The sequence below is a fragment of the Notothenia coriiceps genome, unplaced genomic scaffold, assembly GCF_000735185.1.
Source record: "Notothenia coriiceps isolate Sejong01 unplaced genomic scaffold, NC01 NC01_scaffold00012145, whole genome shotgun sequence".
Taxonomy (NCBI): Eukaryota; Metazoa; Chordata; class Actinopteri; order Perciformes; family Nototheniidae; genus Notothenia; species Notothenia coriiceps.
In genome coordinates, this window is record NW_011344846.1 from 20,274 (window position 1) to 33,701 (window position 13,428).

The 13,428-nt window shown below is 44.8% G+C and overlaps 1 protein-coding gene across 1 annotated transcript in view; it reads left to right on the plus strand.

Moving 5' to 3' along the window:
- The first annotated feature begins 9,417 nt into the window (after window positions 1–9,417).
- LOC104947202 (arylsulfatase G) overlaps window positions 9,418–13,428 on the plus strand; it is a 10,993-nt gene continuing 6,982 nt past the window's right edge. Inside the window, exons 1-3 of the mRNA XM_010773173.1 lie at window positions 9,418–9,587; window positions 9,706–10,014; window positions 12,126–12,361. Of these exons, the coding sequence (XP_010771475.1) occupies window positions 9,418–9,587; window positions 9,706–10,014; window positions 12,126–12,361 (715 nt within the window). The remainder of the gene's footprint in view (window positions 9,588–9,705; window positions 10,015–12,125; window positions 12,362–13,428) is intronic.

The following is a 13,428-nucleotide window of genomic DNA, read 5'->3' on the forward strand; positions in this document are numbered from 1 at the left end:
TTGCTTCCTCCGGTAATCGTGAAAAAAAAAAAGGTGGCCGAAAACCAAAAGCATTTTGCTACCACCCAATTTCAAACCCAATCAAATTTTTGTGTTAAAATAAACAAAGGGATAAGCCCCTTGGGGTTTTTTTTGGAGTAGGTTGGCCCAGGTACACTGGGTAAATAAATCGGGACATAAGACATCTTTTTTTACTCCGGGTTGAAACTTCCCGTTACCAAGGGGGAAGGGGTGAACGCTCTAACAATAAAAGGGTTTACCGATCATTATCTTTAAATAACGTTAACTAAAGGGGAACAATTTATTTGACACAGCTCAAGCTCTTGCCTTCCTTTTAAAAAAAAGAAACTAATTAATAAAAATCCATTGTATTACACCAATGCACTGTTTTTTGAACCCTAATGTACTAATGTAATTTACATTCTGACGAAAATAACATTATATGAATACAAATAAAATAAAAGAAGCCTCCCTGAGTTACTACAAGCTATAAATAGATTTTAAAAACGTTTTATAGAATAAAAGTCACTGTGACGTTGTAAAATGGTGGTGTGTGGCACACGCAAAGAGCCTCATCACTTTACATAGGGTTTTGGCGGTGCGACACGTAAGTAACAAAGTTCGGGACTCCACCACCAACTGTGTAAAGGCCCAGATACCACCGGCCAGTCACCTGGAGAAGTCGCCAACGCTGACCACCGGACTGCTGCGTCCCGGCACTCCCTGCGTATGACCAACTTGCGCCACTGGAACACACGCAAATCCAAGCCGAGCACGATGAACTTGCGCATGCGTAGGTGCAATAACCTCCTTACCAGCAAAGCGGCGAGGTAGGTTACATCATTCAAAAGAGGCAACAACCGGGGGAAACAACCGGAAGACAGAGAAGAAGAACAACTCAGTGATATAAACCGGTACCAAAAAAACAAACAAATAGAGTTTTCTTTCCATTTTCACTCTCGTCCATGAAAACATGAACGAACAGGAGCAGGACGAACGGGAGATACTTTGGGCTACAGGCCCTTGACTCACGCTTGTGGTTAAATAATTTGTTACCTCACTCACTTCCGTTAATGCTTCTCATGCACTATTCGCTAGCTGGAACAGCCAATCAGGGGGTGTTATCCCTTTGCCTACTCCGTGGTTTCTCCGGGACGCCCGATCAACATGGTTGAATCGGGGGAAGAAAAGCGTCAGGGTGGGCGGCAGAAAAGACCCGACGGGCGGGCGCACACCACTCCGAATAGGACGTGCCCACGCTCATGTTCGGCCTGACTCCCATTTACTGCCAATTTCGGGCCGGTGTATCTGGGCCTTTAAAGGAGTCATGCTGGAGTCACGCATTCTGGTGAGATCAGGTTGCAAGAGACGCAAGGAAACCAGGGTTGCGGCCGGATAATCCAAAAATCAGCTCCTAACGTCTAACCCTATCGTCTATCCCTTGACCTCTGAGTGAAACGTCACGGGGTTAAGTGATAGTGGATAGGAGAATTCAAAAGGATTTAGGAGAAGAGACTGCGGTACTTTAGAGAATCCGACTGCACTTTCACTATCCGACGTGTTTATGATGCACCACCGGACGTCATAAATGTGCGTCTGCTGCTGTGGGGAAACTATGGAAACTACAGTTTTCTATACAGCGGACTACAACATGGATGTATAATAAGAACGACGGACCACTATAAACTCATCTAGAGACTCTGCACCGTGCTCTGATGCTGTTGCTTTATATTTTATTAATGTGGACAACAGAGAAACATATTCTTCATGACCAAAGTCGGAATTGAAATAAAAAAGGAAAGTAAAACTTATGCTCGTCAGTCACCCTTCCCAGTCAACGTTGATATTTCTCTTTTTGATTATAATACTGATGAACGTTCAAAACAAAGCACTTTGGCAACTTGCCTTTTTAAAAAGCTCAATAAGCACGGTAACTTTCATGATATAAAATTATATCATGAAAGTTACCGTGCTTATTGAGCTTTTTAAAAAGGCAAGTTGCCAAAGTGCTTTGTTTTGAACGTTCATCAGTATTATAATCAAAAAGAGAANGGAATGATTACTATCTCTTATGTGGTTCCTGGGGGAGGTAAGTAACTAAACACTAAAACCCGCATATATTTATTTTTAACTGAACTGACTGTACATACAGGGAACCATAGCTGAATCGGATAAAAAATGTGAAGATATCAGAATCAATACACTTTCTTGTTGGTGTTCTCTTTACAAATATCTTTAATAATCTATACATAATTTTTATAAACCGTGGTAGAGTTGTGTCTTATGGGAATTTTGTTAGTTAGTTAAGATCGACGTTCATTGTGACATGGATTTGTTTATAGTTTCCCCTTTAGTTCTCTTTTCACTATTAGAACTTCACGTAAAGTCTTGTGGTGTGTGTGTGTTGTGTGTGTGTGGTGGGTGGGTGTGTCGTGGTGTGTGTGTGTGTGTGTGTGTCGTGTGTGTGTGTGTGGTGGTGTGTGTGTGGTGTGTGTGTGGTGTGTGGTGTGTGTGTTGTGTATATATGTGAGTTGTGTGTGTGTGTTGCTGTGTGTGTGTCCTGTCTGTCATGTGTTGTGTGAGGCTGTGCACACAACCGTACGTTTTGTTTAACGTGATCTGGTGGTCACCATGTCCGAGTTTGTTCCTATATTCACTACGTTCTCTTACGTCGACTTGGTTTCGCCATGCTGTGTGTGTGGTGTGTGTGTGTTGTGCCATAAACCAAACCATCAATGCGCTCTCTAGACCACATATCATCCAACAGTTTATCCGGTTTCCTTTGGAAAATCAACAACTACACAGGATCAAAGCCAACTTCATGGCAATTGCAGGTATGCCCGGTGCGGTCGGTGCTATTGACGGGACGCACATAAAAATAATTGCGCCATCAAAAGATGAGGACGTGTTCGTCAATAGAAAGAAAGTACATTCCATCAACACGCAGATTGTTTTCATTCATCATGATAGGGGGACTTGAACGGCGGTATGGGCTGTTATTGAAAGTGTTTAAGTGCTGGAAATATGCTCATTGGATAATAGTTTGCAGGGTGCTTTTAATTGCCTCCTTGATTTAATGCAATTTACGTATTTTTATTGTTTGCTCTCTCTCTTTAACGTGCATATACAACGTCATTATCGTGGTCTGCACAAACTTGTCATCATGCGTGTATTCTGCTAACTGCACTGTCCATAACTATTTGATAGGAATACATTTCTAGCCTAGGCTATTTCCTTGTTTTTCGGTGATTTAGTGGGCTCGTTTGTGGGATGTTGCGGATGAGTTTCACCGAGACCGCCTTCTCTGAACAACCAATCACCGTACTGACCGATTCTAAACTCATGCACGAGAATCGACGTAATCCATAGCAACGGCGCGTCACTCTTAGTTCACTCTTAGTGATTTATCCTTAGTATGAGTAGGTCTCAGCGGCTTTGTGAATAACTTTTAAGAAAAAACTCCTACGTAAAATGTTTTAGCGCGAGTTAGGAGCACTCCTAGCGGTAAGATAAAAATGCTTTGTGAATACGGCCCCAGGTATACATATTGTCCTGAATTATCTACCTCTGTCCTTGCTCGGCCATCAGGTTGAGGTGAGGCGTGTTGTTTCTCTTCTCATCCGGCTGGTTAGCATCCAGGTCCCCCCAGCCTATATCATCTGCCAGTATGACGATGAAGTTGGGCTTCTTACTGCCTCGATGCTGGGACACTTTGTGGAGCAGCAGCCCACACATCAGCATCCCAGACAGAAGGAACAGAGTGAAACCCGCCGCCATTTTGGGTCAAACTCTGCAAAGGGTTACATGGGGTTAACTTGAGCTAGCATATGTTTTTTTAACCATGAGTAACATTGAATTTATAAACAGACAGTGAACATGATTGCATACAACACATGCAGGATAGAAGGCAGAGTCAACAAGTGAGGGAGTGGAAAAGGTTTTAGGCAACTGTGACCAAATCATTTATTCTGGTTTCTAGAGGGAAGGCAAACAGTGATGATTATAACATGTGAAGGCATGGCAGAAATTGTCTGTGATGATGACTTACTATTTGCCCAAAGTTATTTGCATATACCAGACGCTCCTTTCTAGGCCACCTTATACCAGTTTATCAAGATATACGCGCAGGTAGATCAGTCATTTATCTTCAGGAACATTTGCTCAAGTCTTGAAATCTGGCACAGACGCACGTTTGGCAATAATCTTACACCACGAATACGACATTTTAAGATCACATGAAAAATTATACTTTTATTGATTTTTGATAAACAAATGTTTTATTTAATGTACAATATGAAATGTGTTGTTAACACTGCATCTTTTAGAACTGTACGTTTTGGAAATGTAAAGGTGTTATCAACAAGTTTATAAATCAATGTGTTTATCTCCACCCCCACCGAAAAGATGGCGGTGGCAGGCAGGTCTCCTTGCATTTTTAACATATGCCTTCATTTTAAACTTTTTAAACACGGGTCCATTCTTAAATCCGAATAATGGGCCCTGCATCTTAGCAGTGCACACAGAGAAATTGAAGCACTTTGTGTACGGTAAACACGCTCTGATGCAAACATTTGTTCTTACCGCGGGCCAACAACAACCTTAAAGGGGACCTATCATGCTATATTTGAATAATATATTGTAGGGCCATACCTATATAAGGTATTTTTATAAGTTTTATTTTTCAAAATACCAAACAGATCATGCATTTTAGCCATGCCTCATTTTGCCTCACTCCAGCTCTGTCTTTGCATTAGCTGGAGCTGACCCCCCCCCCCCCCGCAAAGGAGGGGGCGAGGCACAAGCGTCATGTTACTATGCTGTTGCCATGCTGTTGCTATGCTGTTGCCATGCCACGGCAACCTCTCATTCCCCTGATAGGTGGAGAGTTGACCATACAGGCGGAGTGCACCTCTGTGACATCATAGAGGTGCAAATCAGAATCCACATGTATCAAATCCTTTGCAGCCCTGTTTTTAGAGATTTGGGTATGGAGGAAAAGAGAGAGGATTGTATTTTCTGACACTTGGTGAGTTCCCTGGAACACCGGGGACACATATTCATGTATAAAAGACGTATACAAGTGCATTTTGCATGATAGGTCCCCTTTAACGTTAGATGCGAAGATTATTACCATTCGCATTATGTGTACACTAAATATGAAGTTTCAGCCAGCTCCTGTTAGCTTAGCCTAGCACACCTGCTTGAAAGAGATGCAAACAGCTACCATGGCTCTAGGGTAACAAAATGTACACCTGTAAATCCTGCTAAATAACACGTGCTGTCGTATGTTTAATGTGTAGAAAAACATAACGTTTTGGTTTTACACTAAAGCCTAAATACTTTTTGCTAGTTTGGAGGACTGACCTCTGGCAGCTTAACTACTCTGTGACAAGTATGACGCATTAGGTTGTTATACTTTACTCGTTAAGGGGCTCGCAAGTTTGCTAGCTAGCACTGGTTAGCCTATAGGGAATTAGATGAAAAGTGGACTAATAGCCAGTAACTCTAGGTCTTAACGATCCCGAACTTCCCGTGGCTACGAGAATACTGAGCTACAGACCACTCCTCCCCGGTGAATTAGTCTCCTTGCAGCGGAGAGTGAGGTTTCCATGGTAAACTAGCCGCTGATGCTTCGCAAAATCCTACCGATGTAGGCGTAGTTGAATCTAAAATGGGTTGGAAAAAGGATAGGCACAGTAAGGCTATAGCTGTTTTCCGTTATACAAAATCTTTATGCTAAAACAAGCTTAGAGTACATTGTGTTGCGTTCACTTCATTCTGGAAGAGTGGTACAGTGGCCCTCGACACCCCCACTGTTAACTGTCATCACTGCCTTTGTCAAACTACTACAGTCTCACATGAAAGGGCCCTGACTTGGCCTAGATGTATGAGAAAGGGAACACAGACAAACACAGGTTACAAATAAATTGAAAAAATATGTGTGTGTCAGACTCGTTTCAAAAGCCGGACACAAAAAAAACTGAAAACAAAAAAAGAAACCACACTCGACAACACAATTGCATTTTCCACAATGGATTCTGAGTCTGGGAAATTAGAAAGTACAATGATGCACACTGCACACAATGGCCTTACAAATTGCTCATTTGTGTTAGAAAATACACCTCTTTTCTAGCGATTCTGCCATCACTCCGCCAGGGATACGCACTGTGACAGATTATGCGTAGCTGTCATCTGCTGAGCGAGTAGAGTTCATATGAAAAGTAACATGATTTTTCAATTTGTTTTTTGGCTCTAAATACTGTTGAAGCACTGCTGCATACAGCTTGTGAACAACAAGGGGACAGTCAGTGGTAAAGGTTACACATACTGCATGAAACTCCTACATTTAAAGCATGCATTTGAAAAATCACAGCATCAAGAAACATTAACACACTAATTCAATTTGGATACAGCTTTATCCTGGCTATAAATGGAAAAAATGTTTTAGAAAGGTCTCCCTACCTGTGAAAAAGGTACAGGTTGAGGGGTGAATTCTTTATTTTTAAAGAACTTGACATTCAAGGCTTTGTCACAATATGATTTAGCCTTGGATGTTAATGAAACCTGGTAATGCTGGGAAAAAATGTGTATGCTTGCTTACCTTGTTTGTCATAAAAATATGTTTTTGAAGAGAGTGGGATGTTGTGGGTTTTCATGACAGACAACACAATGTGTCCTTGTACATTATTCACTGCAGTACCGTAAATTGAAATGTTGCCATGTCACTGGTGTCAAAGGAAAACATGTCAATTCATTGGTTCAGTGGCTACAGTTTTACAGGCTTGTCTGTCTCTTTTCTTTACATTAACGGCACAATAGACTGGTGCAGAAATAAGGGAAAAGGTGATTACGGGGAACACAAGTCCACCTTTAGCATAGCGGTGTTGATGTGATGGGAACGTGATCTTAGTTTGTTTATATCCTAACGTTAGCTTTTACTTCTGGTGATTGCATTTCCGCTTAAGAATCTTAAACATGTGTTTGCCACTAAGGTTTTATTGTGAAATATTAAGGAATCCAATTAAAAAATCCTATTGCCTTTTGTGAAGGAAGCCATTGTGATGCTACCTTCCGGGTCGGCCAACAAAAATATGTCATCACTGCACCACGGTAGGTAGAATTTGTGCATTGCGGTTTTGTAAACACATTTGAACCATCCCCAGCTTCTTCTTTTTTTGCTTTATATACTTTGTGTTCCGCAGTTTTATGCTAGGATCAGAGACTCTTGTTTGATGCCAGCTTACGATCGATAGGTTTTAAGGAGGTTGACGCCCAGGAATGTCCTGAACACATCTAAACAAAAACATATAGCCAGCAATTACTCATTGTCTCTTTTATTTATATCAATTATGAAACATTTGCAAAAATAATTAAAGGTAAGAGGTGCGATTTTTTTTCTAAATTCTATCATAGATATATCTTTGATATACAGCGATTATTTTTCTTTTCTGTGTCTGTATCAACAGGCTTTCCTTCTTTATTTTCATTTCATACTTAGCTTTGTTGTTTGTTTGTAGTTTTACTGCAGGCTTGTTTATGTTGGGATTTCAAGAGATGAAGATATATGTCTGCTCTTTCTACACTAAAAAACTGACACAGCCCTGCCAGAAGAATATGATTGGAAAGGTATAACCGAAAGTAAATATTGTAAATCCCTGTCTATATGATGTTTCGAAAATAAATAAATAAAAGAAAAGTTGCCACTCAATACAAAAAACTCGATGACAAGCAGTCCATAATCTAGCAGCCATAATGGATCAACAGGTTATTTTCGATGAGAGAAGCAGCAGCCTCTTGCACACTTTAACAGCATTTACTGCAAAATAAGTGTAAAAATGTGTCATATATATTTTTTTAATAAAATCACTTACGGATACAAGTTGTACAAACATTTGAATATATGTAAATGTAATAATTACAAGTGAAAATAATTTTCACGTGTACTACGTGTAAAATCTTAACCTGAAAGTGGCTAGTGATTAGAATAAATATTGACTGTGAATGTATGCAACAATGTATGGCATTGTATATAGCTGTCTAACAGAAGTTAAATCCATTTCTCACTTATTCTGACAATGTACTTAACTCCAAATAAAAGAACCCAATAAAAAGAGTTATTAAATAATAGTGAAGTCACGTTGTAATAACAATAACTCATCTCTCTCCAGTTTTCTTTTTGTGCTTTGCCAAAAGCCACTGTGTCAAGTGTCCTTCTTGGGTTGCCGTCCGGAGTTCTTCAATATGGCAGACCCGATCCAACGGGCTGGACTCATCGAACCCTCCAACAGCCCCTGGGCAGCTCCAGTAGTCATGTTTCCCAAGAAAAAGAAGGAGGACTTTCGGTTCTGCGTAGACTTCAAACCGCTCAATAAAGTGACCAAGAAGGACCCATACCCCCTTCCTCGCATCGATGAGGCACTCGATACAGTGGCAGGGTCCTCCTGGTTCTCCTCCCTGGACCTGCGCAGCGGATACTCGTCAGCGTCTTCGTAGAACAAGGAGAAAGACCTCCCCCCCCCCCCCCCCTCACACATCACGACATGTTTGAAGAAAACCACACTTAGCGTCATGCAACACATCTGCCTAGGACGGTCCAGTCTTCAACACTGTAAACGGACGGCACACACAAGAGGCAAAAGCCACACGTTTCCGGCAGGAACTACAACGGGTAACTCCCGTTTTACTTGTTCGTTACTAGAGGCGTGAAGCGCTACTTGTCCCTGTCACCCTCGGTCCCCCCAGCGGCCACAACAAATTACGGCCCCTGAGACTCTGGACGCTGCCGTCCAGACAAACTCAGCCAAAACCGCATCACACCACAGGACCAACAAAAAAAACAAGCGGCTCGTTTACAACAGCCTCAACAACATCACAGCAGCACATTCAAACTCCAAGACAGAGGACGGAAAACAAGAAGGTCCGAAAAACAGCAGAAGACTTTCCTTCTTGTTTTAGTCGTAACCCGCGTAGAGCGGGAAGAACGGAGACGCCCCAAACTAACTGTGGTCTGGTTGAACGAACCGTGCACTTTACGGCGGAGCCATCTTCACGCTGCACGCACTCAAGGAGAACGCACGGAGCCCGGGCCGCGTGAGCACCGACCGCCGGAACGTTCCCTCAGCACTCCGTCTGCCGCGTGCGCCAGCGCGACTCCGCCAGCGACCGCGTACTACACGCTTGCGCACCCCAGCGTGGTCCTCCAGCCCGCCGTTCGGGTAGTAAAGTAGGAGCCGGCGCGGCCACCGCGTAGAGGCAAGGATTCGTCCACTCCTCCCGTCCTCGTCTTCACCTTAGAAACCCCCCAGCGTCTGGCGCATGCGGTAGTCGTGTTCCCCTGCTACCCGCAGCGGCTCAGAGAACACAAACGGCGAGCCGATACGTTCGACAACTCCGGTCACAGCCGCACCTTCGGCAAAGATGGCTCGCCGTAGCAAGAACACACCGCCTTTCCCTCGGCGCACAAAAGCCGTGTCAGTCAGCACATTTCGCGAGAGCCTGACCTTTCAAGGCCGGGCACCAGACACACATCCCCGCCGCCCCCCCCCCGGACACACTACTGAGCAGTCCGCGCGGCTTCGACCCATCTTGTAAGGGAGTAGTTCGCAGGCTGTTATCCCAGCGCCAGACGGAGAACTAGTCCATCCGAACATACGGAGTCCGGTGAATCACTTCAATCAGGCTACGACAACTCCTACATCCGCCAAGGGCAACCAAAGCGACGACACGCCCCCCCTTTGCCCGCCGGCTCTCCTTCTACAGCCTCGCGGCTGACGGCAGCGACGGTAACACGCTGGCGATGCCCTGTGACGACCCTCGACCCGTACTCTCAGACAGCATCCCGGGAATGCACCGATACGTCGCACAGCGGTCGCCGCTGCCATCTTCTCCGCGCGCTGTCGGCAGACACCACCCCGTCCCTCTCAGCGCGCGCTCGCTCGCCTCTCGCCGCGCGCGTTTCCTCGCGTCCTCCGTCCGCTCGCTCTCTCACCCCAGTCCTTCTGCTAGTGAACGGAGGTGCACTCGAAGCGACATCATCTTCGTTCTCGGGCGCGCTCGTGCAGGCGCGCTCTTCTCGCGCGCGCCCGCCCTTGTCGCTTGTCGCCCCGTGTCGATACGTCCTCTTGGCGAAACGTGTTGCCCGCGACCTATCCCTCCTGTCCCGGTCCTCTCGCGAAGTCGCGCGCTCGTCTCGCGCGCCGCGGCCTCGCGCAGTCGCTCGCGTCGCGCGAGGCGCTCCCACGGCTGCGGCGCGAGGCAATCGATCGGCCTCTTTTCAAGCGGAGTTGCGCCTCGCTCTCGCTCGCTCGCGCCCCGCGCGTCAAGCTCGGACGCGGTCGCCGTGAGCGTCCGGTCGCTCGTCGCAAACTGGCGGCCTCTCGACACTAAGCTCTTCCTCCACGGCCTCTGCCTCTACAGCAGGGTCCATTTGGTTGTGTAGTACCGCCTCCCAGCCACGGTCCGTGGACCGCAGGTATTCGCGGAGAGTTTGCAGGCCCGTTCCCCGTAATGTCTCCGGCTTACCCTCTTCTGAACATTTGACGGTATTTGGGGCCAACCATAATTCCGCCAAAAAGGACAGACCGAAGTNATGCAGATGATTTAGACATCAACTTTATAAAGACACATATTGAAGGTCTAATAAAACCAATTAGTATGCTAGTAAATCAATCTATCAGCACGAGGGAATTTCCATTGTCCTGGAAAGTGGCCACGGCGACACCGATTTTTAAATCTGGAGATAAGGCAATGATGTCCAATTACAGACCAATCAGCATCCTCCCCTGTGTCTCTAAAGGTCCTTACACACCAAACTGACACCAAAGAACACCAAAGAACACGTCCCGACGGAACGTCGCCTCACCTCGCCTCAAGTGTCCTGCGTCTTGGCCATGTTTCGCACTGGAACACACCGCAAAGACTTCAGAAGTTGCACGTACGGACTGCGCATGCGTGAGTGGCAATAACTCTCCTTACCAGCAGGCATCTGTAGTGTGTATTCGTCATTCAAAAGGGGCAACAACCGGAAGACAGACTGCGTGATAACCGAGAGAAGAAGAACAGACTGCGTGATATAAACAAACAACAAATAGCGTGTGCGTTCCATTTTCACTCTACAGCGAGAAGCTCATGGGGCTTTCCCGACCCTGTGTCGAGAGCTGGAGTTAAATGAAATCTCAAATTTGCCTTCTTAATAGTTTGTTTGGGTCAATCACTTCTGTTTCGCTTCTCATGCACTGATTCGCTAAGCTGAACAGCCAATCAGAATGATTTCTTTGGCCGACGGCCTTTAGCCGACAGCTTCCCGATTCAATGTCGAATCGGCGGTGGAAGGTGTCGGCACGGCCGAAAAGACATGAAGGTGCAGTACACACCGAGACACACCAATCTGAGTAGGGCGACATGACGCTTATCGACGGCCCGACATCTATCGACGGCCCGACATCTATCGACGCCCGACATCTATCGACGCCGAAAATCGGCTTGGTGTGTAAGGACCCTAAGATAGCTGAGAAATCGGTGTCAAAACTAATCACCAAACATTTAGACAAAGGTTTCGCTCCACTCCACCCAATGCAATTTGGTTTCCGTGCTCACCACTCCACTGAGACAGCTAACTGTGTCTTTGTGGAAAAGGTTAAATGTATTTTGGACACGAGCCCTTATGTAGGTGCTGTCTTCCTTGATCTCAGGAAGGCATTTGACACTGTTGACCACCAAGTGCTCCTTACAAAGCTGACTTATGTCAATGTTTCGGCAGATTCAATACATTGGTTAAAGTCTTACTTATCAAACAGAAAACAGTGTGTTTTGGTCAACGGTGCCAAATCCCCCTACCTTGTCAACCCTGTTGGGGTTCCACAAGGTTCCATTCTTGGACCATTACTGTTTTCACTGTATATTATGACTTGCCTAATGTATGTCCCGAGTTGAATGTACAAATGTAAGCCGATGATGCAGTCATCTTTGTACACGGGAAAAAGACTGAAATAATCTCATCTTGTCTCTCTAATGCTTTGGACAAGGTTAAACACTGGCTGAACAACATTTGCTTACAATTAAATGTAAAAAGACAGTGTGCATGATGTTCAGTAAACGACCAGTCATATATTCCTATATTTTTCCAGATTGACAGATTTCCATTCTCCGGCCTCCACCTGCTCTCCTTCCCGTGCTGCCATCCTGACCGGACGCTACGGCCTGAGAAACGGAGTGACTCATAATTTTGCTGTGAGCTCATTGGCCGGCCTGCCTCTCTCTGAAGTCACTCTGCCACAGCTCCTACAGAAAGAGGGGTATTACACCGCCATGATCGGGAAGTGGCATCTCGGCCACAATGGACCATACGCTCCAACTAACAGAGGTAAGAGAGAGATTGAAATATATTCCCCACAACACCTGAGGAACCAACTTAAAGCAAATTTCAGATATTTGTTGAAATCAAGGAAATAAAGAAATAAAATGGTGCCATACAACAAAATGAGACGTAATGGTGCAAGTAAGTTGCAGGAATAAGAACACAATGGCCCATACGCTCCATCTAACAGAGATAAGTGAGAGCTTGACATTTATTCCCAAAACCCCTGAGGAACCTTAACACAACAAATTAGTCAGGGATTTCATGACCTTTTTAGTAAAAGTCTACACTGATCTTTTTAGCCTAAAGCATACCATTCAAACTTCTATAAGACCCAGGACTCCACTGACATATACTCCTAACCCCTCCCATAAACACTTTGATTTAATGGGAGCCAATCCTCATATTCCATACTGTAAATGCACATTTCTCTGTATATTTTGCACGTTTCTGTTTAGTTCCTAACCCTTTATAACTGCATAGCTCTGCCATTTTGAATTCGGATACAGTGTTTTTGAACATAGTTAAATGTGTTCCTATTTTACAATGTATTTCCTCTTACTGTGTTCATGTCTGCACCATTATATTCATATGAGATAGAAACTAGCCTGCTACAATCCCAAACTATAGGGAGATAATACACAGAGGAGTAAAGAGTGTAAGGTTAAAACCAAATATAAAAGTACTCAACCGTTGCAGCCCACATTTATGATCTGTAAAAAGGCACCATTACTATCTGTAACTGAAGAATTGCTGACATGCAACTACACTGAACAGTGGAAGGATTTACATTATTAAAATGCCAAAACATTTGAATTCGCCACATTAATCAACGAGCCCGCACGCTCCATTCCTGTCTCACTCAGCTGTGTCCTTCCAGGTCAGTGTTATGGCCTCAGAGAGTTTATCTACCCCGCCACATGGAGTGTGAGAGCGATCCCCCGGCCTCGCTGCAGGGAACGCTGCGGTGTCGTCTCAGTAGAACCAGCTGCAGGGATAGTTGTCGTAACTCTGCAGCTGTTTCGACTGAGACGACACCGTTTACTATTTTCCTACAGCCAGATTTAACAACA